This window comes from Anoplolepis gracilipes, chromosome 12 (genome assembly GCF_047496725.1).
Source record: "Anoplolepis gracilipes chromosome 12, ASM4749672v1, whole genome shotgun sequence".
In the NCBI taxonomy this organism is placed as follows: Eukaryota; Metazoa; Arthropoda; class Insecta; order Hymenoptera; family Formicidae; genus Anoplolepis; species Anoplolepis gracilipes.
The window spans coordinates 1276978-1288589 of record NC_132981.1 but is presented as its reverse complement, the minus strand read 5'-3'; the positions used below and the strand labels follow the sequence as shown (position 1 = coordinate 1288589).

General features: G+C 26.5%; 1 protein-coding gene across 1 annotated transcript; it reads left to right on the top strand.

Moving 5' to 3' along the window:
* Positions 1-653: 653 nt before the first annotated feature.
* Positions 654-1892, top strand: LOC140672014 (uncharacterized). The gene is made up of 2 exons (XM_072903814.1): positions 654-658; positions 911-1892. Exons 1-2 carry the CDS (start codon positions 654-656, stop codon positions 1890-1892), a joined length of 987 nt encoding a protein of 328 aa, XP_072759915.1.
* The last annotated feature ends 9720 nt before the right edge of the window (positions 1893-11612 follow it).

Genomic DNA, 11612 nt, shown 5'->3' with positions numbered 1-11612 from the left:
GTAGAGCTGTGAATGTTAAATTGGCACTAAAACGAAGGATAAATCGTGGATGAGAGAAAACAAAATATGAAATTATACATGTTGTATATTGTGTATTTAATATTAGAAAGTTAAATTAAGTTGAACAATAGTGCAAAACCGCGTACGTTTCGGCTCGTCTTCAAGCCATCTTCAGCGCTAAACAATCATAAACTACATCGATACGGAAGATAACTCAATGGGACAATAGTTAGTGTTTCAGAGCGGTACATGGTTGTAAGTATTATAACATAAACAATTTGTCACGGAACCTATAACGCAATTTGTTTATAATCGTTCGGTGTGATACGCTCACCAATAATGTCGGAATCACATGGTCCATTGTTCGTTGTTGATGTTTCGAAGTTCCAGGCAACAATCATTGGATTAATTGGATTTCTTATATAAAAATCGCATGTGTATCTATATAATCGGTAAACCAAACGATCGATAAGAATATTGTTTGTACATCGAAATGGGTCAAAGTTACAATAATGTCCAAGATATATCAAAAACTCTTGTCTTTTTTAAAAAATGTAACGATCCTTCTCAAGCAATAAATATTTGTATGGAATGGAAATTGTTAGTCATTGAATACTGGACAACGATGTCAGCAAGTAGAGAATTATGTTGAAATGAGGTAAAAGTCAAATGATGAATCAAAAACCTATAAGAATTTGCTACATCTTAGTAATGTCACTAGAAATTTTTTAAATACTAACCGAAATTTAATCATTACCCGCGCAGACAAAGGCAACATTACAGTTGCCCTAGATAAAGATGATTATATTCACAAATTAAAGAACCTTTTAAATGATGATGATATTTATGAGAGGATAAATAAAGATCCGATTAATAAATTAATCTCAAACTTACATGACTTACTCACAAGATGGAAAAAGAATGGATACATAACACAAGCTACTTATAGGTCATTACCTTTTAGTGAAGGGTCACTGCCTAGAGCTTATGGGCTACCAAAGATCCATAAACCCAATTGCCCACTTAGAATTATTGTTTCATCGATAAACATCCCACTTTACAACATAGCCTCATATTTACATAAAATTATGATTAAATGCTTTCCAGTTTCGCATAGTTTCATAAAAAACAGTTTCGAATTAGTTGATAAAATAAAAAATGTTAACCTAGATAATGGATATAAACTTATCTCTCTTGACGTAGTGTCCCTTTTCGCGAACATTCCTATCGAACTAGCCATAGAGAGTATTTCCAACAGATGGAACTTTATCAGTGAAGAAATTGAACTGCCGATGTCAAAATTTCTAATGGGAAGCAATATTGTTTTAAATTCCACCTTTTTCATGTTTAACAACAATTTTTACCGACAAATATATGGGACTCCCATGGGCTCTCCACTATCTCCCATCATAGCAGATATCGTTATACAAGATATAGAAAATAAAGCTCTTAGCATCTTAAATTTTAGTACACCGTTTTATTATAGATATGTAGATGATATCATTACAGCAATACCGTTTGACCAAATTGATTATATTCTAAATGTTTTCAATTCCTTACATCCGAGATTAAAATTCACGTTAGAAGTTGAAAATGATAACATCATCAATTTTCTCGAGATCGCGATTAGCACATTCAACAACAAATTAGAATTTGATTGGTATCATAAACCCACTTTTTCAGGTAGATACTTGCATTTCTTATCTCTTCACCCGGAATGCCAAAAGAAAGGTACTATTTTTGGCTTAGTTGATAAGGCCATCACGCTTTCACATCCTAAGCACCATCAGAAGAATATCATTTTAATCATTAACATCCTAGTAAAGAATGGTTACCCTCTGAAATTTATATTTGATAACATTAACCATAGACTTTTTTCATTTAACAAATAATTTCAACAATAATACCGGAGTCTCAATTAACGATAAAGAACAGACTTCATTTTTTACATTGCCATTTTTACCCGGTATGACTGATAAGTTTAACATCCTGAAAGATACTAACACTAGATTATCATATTTCAGCATCAATAAACTTAATTCCATTATCAAAGCACATAAAGGTAGTATCCCTGAATATTCCAACACACGTCATTTATAAAATTGATTGTGAGAACTGTGATGCTTCTTATGTCGAACAAACGAGTAGGAAGTTATCAACTAGAATTAAAGAGCATAAAAGAAATATTAATTGCAATACCAATAATCAGTCTGTCATTACTGAACACAGACTTAATCACAAACATAAATTTAATTGGGACAACGTTAAGATTCTCAACAAAGAAACGAATTACAATAAAAGATTAATATCTGAAATGCTTCATATAAAAAGACAACGTAATAGCATTAACCTGCAAACAGATACAGATTGCTTACCGGATATATATAACGATATTATTAAAAATTTACCTAAACTTTGAAAGTCATACTCAGAAGTAAATAAATAACGCTTACTGTTATTTATTTCTAACATTTATTTGTCGGCCGTTAATCCGACAAGACATTATGCTAAAAAAGCGAGCTTATTATAGAAACATCAAGTCTGAAAAAATTTCTTAAATATTGTAAGTTGTTTCAACATATTGCAATTCCCAAGAATGACATTTGAAGACGAATATAACATACTACGTATTACTTCTTAACCCATGACGTTTCATTATCCACAAATTTTAAATGTAACTATACAACTTTTACCACATAATACCTAACTTTATTCAATTTGACTTCTACCTCATTTCAACATAATTTTCTACTTGCTGACATCGCTGTCCAGTATTCAATGACTAACAATTTCCATTCCATACAAATATTTATTGCTTGAGAAGGATCGTTACATTTTTTAAAAAAGACAAGCGTTTTTGATATATCTTGGACATTATTGTAACTTTGACCCATTTCGATGTACAAACAATATTCTTATCGATCGTTTGGTTTACCGATTATATAAATACACATGCGATTTTTATATAAGAAATCCAATTAATCCAATGATTGTTGCCTGGAACTTCAAAACATCAACAACAAACAATGGACCATGTGATTCCGACATTATTGGTGAGCGTATCACACCGAACGATTATAAACAAATTGCGTTATAGGTTCCGTGACAAATTGTTTATGTTATAATACTTACAATCATGTACCGCTCTGAAACACTAACTATTGTCCCATTGAGTTATCTTCTGTATCAATGTAGTTTATGATTGTTTAGCGCTGAAGATGGCTTGAAGACGAGCCGAAACGTACGCGATTTTGCACTATTGTTCAACTTAATTTAACTTTCTAATATTAAATACACAATATACAACATGTATAATTTCATATTTTGTTTTCTCTCATCGATTTATCCTTCTTTTTTAGTGCCAATCTAACATTCACAACTCTACAATGCCTTGAGTTAAAATATTAATTTTATTTAGAGCTTACCTACATTTTATTTGATATATATATATATATATATATATATATATATATATATATATGTATATACATATCAAAATGAACTTCAGCATCTTCCCTGGCCAGCACAGTCACCCGACTTAAATATCATCGAACCATTATAGACAGTTTTAGAGAAGAGAATGAGAAACAGATTTCCTTCTCCAACATCTTTGAAAGAATTAGCAGATATTTTGAATTTTTTGATTATCTTATTTTAATATTTTTTAGCACATAATAATAATCATAAAGAAAATACATGGTTGTTTCTTTAAAAAAATCGAAAAATTGATATTTTACGAGATATTTCGTATTTGATGTCAAAATATTGGAACTTTCAAGCCTCATAACTCGAAAAATACTTAATGAAAAAATATTTTGTCATAGTGTTTTAAAAAGCTCTCAAAGCTACAAGAATATGTAATAAAAAATTGTAAGTTGTATTTAAGAAATTAAAGGTGATCTTCACGTGACCTTCAAATAACTATTCAAGGTCAAACCAATGGTACCATTTTATGTTCCCCTTGAAATCATATAACTTTTGTCTGAAACATTTTTTTCTGATACCCCATTTCTTCGAGATATTGTACCGTCCCGATACTTTTTGTACACTCTGTATGTATACATATACATATACAAACACTCTACAACAGCTAAAATGGAAAATTTTAGAAATCCGTTTATGCGACACTTATTACTGGTTCATTAATTGATAGAAAACATTCAGATTGCTAAATTATATAAAAAATATACACGATAGAAAAAATTCAAAAAATTGTAGAAAACTTTATGGTTTCTTATTTGTTATTTATAAAAAATTGAAGAAGGAAAAATGACATATTGAATCTATATTTTTATTTAGATACTAGACATTAAGATCATCAAAATGAATTATTATCAATACGTTGTACGAGTAAGATTGACTAATGAATTTTTTTAATAAATTTTTAATACCAAGATATATATATATATATATATATATATATATATATATATATATATATATATATATATATATATATGTTCAGTTTTTAATATTAAAATCAGAAAAGTTAGGTTAGGTTAGGTTATTTCTTTCAAAGTGGAGGTGTAAAGAGAAGGAATCTATATACTCTTCCCCTGCTCACGCGTTCGATTTATCACTATGAATCCGAATACTTAAAAACGAAATACTATTTTATCTTTTAAAAGGCTAATTAGTGCAACACGATTCCCCAAATCTTTTGCAACAGGAACGCAATAACTGTCTTCGCTAGCATTAATGGTTTCAAGTATGTAATCTTATTATATAATCCAACCGTAATAATTTACCACTTCTACCTATGTAAATGCGCATCCAATCATCGATAAATCTGCTGTTTCTGATTTTTTAAATGATTCAAATTAGTTAATCGAATCAATACTTTTACACGATTCTAATTAATCGAATTAACATATAGAATTAAAATAGAACTAGTATAATTTATGAATTATGGAATTACTATCTTTTGCTTCTTTAAAATTTGTAATCTTAAAAATCGTTCCATACACGTATATATTACAAATTAAAATCTATTATTTGTGTTCGTTGTTCTTGGTAGCCTGTGATTTTTGTGTCCACGTTCCTTTAAGTCAAAGAAATTGCGTATCCCAGTAAGTACCTAGTTGACAATCACATATCTACCTATTGAACCCTATTAACCTTACATTTTTATGTCTGGAGAAAGTTTTCTCTGATATAAGAAGTGCGGTACAGAAAAATATTTTGATTATATAAATAACTTAATAATAGAATGATGAAGTAATTTGAGCAGTACTTAATATTATTCATTAAGCAATAATAGGGGAAAGTCGTCGATATTGTACCGGCTCTTAACTTGTACCATTTTTATATTTTATACAATCCGATGGCTTAGCGTCATATGTGTATCATGCAAGGTATTTCTAACACTACTAAGTTAGGAGACGAAAGTACATATTGCTGCATGAAACCGTCTAAATATAAAAAGCAAGTAAAGGTTTTTCTGGTTTTAGAAGTAGGTTTTATCCACCTTTACATAAGGTATTTAAAAAGTTTCAATAAGTCTATTAATTAAGCTGTTTGTCATTTTTATAGTACATTAAAATTGTCATATTTACATGGCTTAGTTTGAACATAACTTCACTCTGTACCTATTTTACTGCCATAATGTGAAAAAAATGGTTAGTCTCCTAAATCGTACTTGGTTGCTTATATTGTACCGGTACAATTTAGGAATTTCTCTTCTTTTTTACAGAATGAGTATTAAGAAAAAATAATCGATGTCAAAAATGGGTACACGAATCTTGTGCTAATATTTCCAAAGAATATTACATCTGTGATTTTTGTTCTTAAAGCTTGTTCTAGAAAGAAGCTTACATTATTTCTTGTTTTAGTTAAAAAATAGATTTTTTATTAAAAATTTTATTAAAAGATATTTTAAAAATATTTTATTTTTATAATTTCTAATATTTATTTATTTCTTAATGTTTATTTTTCAATGTAAAAAATATTTTTTTTAGTTTTTTAGTACAAAATATACGAACTGTGATTCAAATTAATTTTTTAAGTTTAGTTAAGTTTTTAAAAACAAAATTTTTTAGTTTTGTAATTTCAATGTTTAATTTTTAAAGAAAAAAATATGTTTTTAGTTTTTAGTACAAAGTGTACAAACTAATTCAAAATTAATTTCTTACAATTAGTTGTTTTTAAAAGTAAAATTTAATTGTTTTAATTTTAATGTTAAATTAATTTTTAATTAAAAAATACTTTTTTCTAGTTTGTAATACAAATTATAACTGAATATAACATGTATTTATTCAAAATATTTGTATTTTATTTTTATTCCCTCACAATTTTTAAATAAATCATATTGGTACGATAAAAGAAACCTAGTATAATTTAAGAGATACCGTGGTACAATTTGAGCAACTAGTTGTTAAAATTGTACCATTTGCAGAGGTTTTAAAAAAGAAGTATTCGCAGTAGATATAGTTAAACAAAAAATTTCAAAAAAATATAGAATATCAGAAACAGATCAAAGATAAATCCCGATTAATTGTTGACCCATTTTTATTAAGTTTTTACAATTTATAAAAAAAAATTTGAAAACTGGTCCAATATAGGCAACCTTACCTTACATGTAGTTAAATATATTTAATAACATATTATTAATAATTGACAGATATTTTCAAAAAAAGTAATATACAATGACAATTATGGAATAAAATTTTAATCTAAATATATGTATTATAATTGAACCAAATAATCTTTTTGGCCTATTTATATTTCGAGTAATATGATATTTTAATTTGTAAAATGTAATTTTAAACTATTATTATATATTATAAAAAGAAACATTCATATAGAACATAAGTTTTCAACATATTTTTAACTTATTTCTTATCGTAAAAGAGTAAAATCAGACATTAAAAATATATTTAAAATAAAACTAATAGAAAGATGTTTCGTTGATATGTGAAAAATATATAAAATTGTATTTTCATTTTTTTACGCGTGAGCAATCGGAGTCCTCTCGTAATTTAAAAAAAATAATTTATTCTTCAAAATTTACTATTAGATGCTTTTAAAAGTTTAAAAAAAGTTTTTTATTTGGAAAGTTTAAGGACTTTCTATTCATCGTCCTCTAATTACTCTTGCATTCTTAGAATGATTTCTATTTATTAGAAAAAAATAAAAGAGAAAAATTTTGAAATAATTTTTGTAATAAAACTCAAAAATTTATGGTAAACATCTAGAAATATTTAATTTAATTTTAATAAAAATTTTATTAAATATTTAATTTAGTTTCAATAAAAATTTATGTAATATATATGTTTTAAAACATGGAACTGTATATAAACTGACATTGCATTTCTTAAAATAGCGTAGATGAAGCACGTGTTAACTTGATATTTATTATCAGTTGCAGCAATTTGTATATTCCTACTTAGTATTTTTAATTTTTCACCATAATTTCTTCTATTTTGCTACTTTGTTAGGTTTAAATTGGGTTATGCTACTGTGAAGAGATGGTGGGTGGTGCTAGACAAGGAGTCGATTCTCGATCCGAGGGTCAAGGAGATTCGAGAGATTCGAGAGATTCAAGAGAGTCGACAGACTGACAGACAGACTAATTGTAAGGCAAAGAAATAAACGACAAGAAGAATTAATTGTGATACGCGTGCAGGAAAAAGAAAAGCATTGTATTGTACTCTGTAATCCCATCAGTATCTTTCAAATATATATCATTATTAATATTTTACTACCAAATATCCCTACACTATGTTATTGCTGTTTTATAGAGCATAAGCTTTTATAGACCAATTACAATAGAATGAGATCATTTTTTGCAATGTTTTAAAAATTGTTTTTTTTCTTAATTTTTGTGAATAGTATATATATATACATAATATATGAGAGCAAATCGATTATAAAAATATCGAAATTCATGTATGAACATCTTTTGATAAAAAAAGTAACTGTCGAGATGAAAAAAAAAATAATTTAAATATTTCTTGTTACTACTTACTTGTACAGCATGACTGTTGATCGAGGAAATCATTCATGAGTTTATGAAACGCATGATCAAAAAAGATTTCGCAATATTGATAATCGACTTGAGAGGAACACAATCTACAGACCGTAATAGAATCACAAGGCCTATCTGAGCAAACTTTGATTGCAGTTTATGCAATCGGGATCGAGGGATATGTCACGATTTACAGCAAGAGAATCGTTCAAGTCGATAATAATCATTTTCTGAATATCTATTGTACTATAGTATTGTACATACATTTTTTTAAATGAAAGCAATTTGTATTAAAACCTGTAATAATGTCTACAATAATGATGAATATCACGTTGAAACTTAGATACATTCTGTTAGGTGTATTGTGAACATAACTTTTTCAAATATTTTTATTAAAATTGTATAATAAATATATTTTACTTTTAATTTTTTTACTACTTCTTTGGTATATTTCTTTTTCATATCTCTTTTATATCTTCATATTTTTGAGTCTTTATATCTTTATTATATAAAATTTTGAATATTTTGAAAACATGTTAAAATTATGTAATGCTTTTTATTTCTAATAAACGTAATTTTCAAAAGTTATAACATTATTTTTGCAGAGAAAAAGGAAACTTAAACAATATTATATGCATTTTAGCACATAATTCTTTTTTTAATGTTGACTTGACATTTTATTTTATTATCAAGTTGTTTTCAACGTCAGTCTTTTTTTAACGACACATACTAGTTAACTTATTAGATTAATGATATATAAATGCAAATGCAAAACTTATCTTTAACATACATTAACTAACATTCTTGTATTCTCGCCTGATATTTTGCTATCATTGCGTTGCAATTATATGTTAATGATTGTCGATACTAATTGAACTTTATTCTAGCTGAAATAATTACAATAGATTAAGTCTATTAATTAAAAGCTACAGATCGAAATTTTATTGTTCCTGATATTGCATCAAACTCTTATGTGTGCTTTACCAAATCTACAAATAATTAAATAAAGAGAGAGAGAGAGAGAGAAGACTTCTGAAAGAAAGTATCTCCCTCCGATTTTGTACATGTTATCTGAATCAAAATGAGAGCTAAATATATTATTATTTATTCTATTATTGAAATATCACCTTAAAAAGAATTAAACTTTATAACATCAAAGCTTATAAAAACCAAAGTAATTACACAGATGTATGTCATGTTTCTTGTGAATATAATTTTTTTTAAATAAACTACTTGACTTATAAATAATGTAATAGCAACAAACACCGTTTTTGCGAACTTTTCTAATTATAAAGATAATTTACGACGATAAATTACTAAACTGCCTAGTACGTCTCTAGATTGCTTTTTTTATTGAACCTTTAAATTGATTAGAATGTTCGATCCTGTACATTTCTTTCATGAAAATTAAATTTTTTTTTTAATTTTCTCCTTATACATTGTTAATATGTTGATATTTCGATTTTGAAAAAAAAAGCTTAAACAAAAAATGTCTATCTCAAATTACTACTTTAACTTTTGAATCACATTTTCAAAGAGTTTTACAATGATTTTTACTTTCTCAGATAAATACAGATAAAAACATGTCATTTGGCCTTTAATCAAAATGTGATTAATCAATCATCGTCTGCGCCTCTGAAGATATGACTCTTAATAGCTTATGTGCTGGAAAATAACTGTAAATATAAGCTTCAGATTTTCATTATCAGTTCGCGAATAGTTCTAGCACATGCATCTGCTTGAAGAAATTTGCAATTACATTTTAAACATTTTAATGATGTTTTAATTAACCGTCGCATCGCAGAATCTACGAGGTAATGGATAGCATTTTTATAAATTAAAATTTTATAACATATTTTATTGCAAATTTTGAAAAATGGTTAATAATATTACGATTAGTGTAAGCGTTATTTTTACAAGGTTTCTCAAATGCCGTTATTAGTTTGATTGTTATAATATTATTAAATGTATAATATATTATTTTTACGAAAATATTTAACATTTAAATAAGCAATAAAAACAAAGAGAAAAATGTTTTTAAGCAATCTAATTACAATCTGATAATTATACAGTTTGTATATAATATATAAAAACAATATAATAAGATGAAAACTTTGATAAAAATTAAATAAAAATTTTCAAAATAATTTTTGTTTATAACAAAATTAATTGATAAATTTATTTAACGTTTCTGTCTCACTTTAGGCAATTTTCAGTAACTCAATATAGGCAATAAATATGATGCATCAATTATATTATATTATAATTATATATATCGGACCTTATAATCTAATGGGAACGTCTTTATTTTTATTTTTGCTTTCATGACATTACAAGCTTATTATCTATATCTTATTAACTTGTAATTTATACATCTTAAATAAGAATATAATTACACAAGACCACAAAAAAAATGGGTCGGAAATTTACATTGACCGGACATGATAAGAATTTTGAGTCGCTAAATCCGAATTTGAAAGCCATTTTGCCCTAATTCATCCTGGATTTCCGTAATAATGAAAAAAAGTGGAAAAAATACCTCAAAAATATTTATTTCAACCAGATTGGCAGGGATGCGGATTTTTTGCAATTCTTTTTCATATTACCGAAAAATATACTATTCTTACTTTGAAAAGTGCAATTGCACACTTGCCGTGTCATTTCTTTTAAACAGAAATTTATCAAGATTTGCACAGATGCGAATTTAAATATACACGATAAAAAATTTTGTGTTAAATTTAACACATTTCTTGTGTCCCAATTATTTATCTACTCTAAATTTAATGTTAATTTAACAGAAGGCAAATATGTAAACAAATAATATGTAATAAATTAACACAAAAATGTGAATTAGTGCAAGATTTACTTGTTAATAGTGTTGTTTTAACTCCTACAAACGGTGAATATTAACTCAATGCAGAAAAGTTAAAATAATATAACGACAGTATGTTATATTAACATAAGAGTATGTTAAAAATTTAACACAAAAATTTCCACACAAGAAAATTTCAACATAAATACAAAATGCTTTTTATTGTGTATGTTGACAATCCTATCTATCAAATCCTATATATCAAATCCTATATCTTTATATGAACACTATATAAATTCTATCGCTTCTCACCGTATTTAGAGTGATCTTTAACTCTCTTCGAATGGCTAACTTCTTTTTTTGATGTCAAACTACTGTCTTCGCTGATTTACCTCACACTCTGCCCACTCTGTTGCTTGACATTGCTCATCGTAAAAAATATTATAATACAATACTGTCATAAAATTTTGCATATAAATCATTTTAAGGATGTTTAGTACCTATTTTTAAAAATATAGGAATTTAATAAAATTTGCACAGATTGTTCTGATACATGTTCAAAAACTTATAAAAAGCCTGGAGTTGATTCACTGAAGCAATCAAAGTTATAAGGATTTTAATTTGCAATGAATTTACCCGTCGATATTATTATAAATATAATTATTTTGTGGATCTAATTATAAGTAAAAGTATTAATATAATTATAAATATAATTATTTATATAAATAAATATAAATATCATTATTTCTGTCCCTTTTAGTCTTTAAATTGATACGATTGCAGATTTTCTATCTTATAAAAAACCCGTGTTGATTTAAAAGCTAAAATAGATAA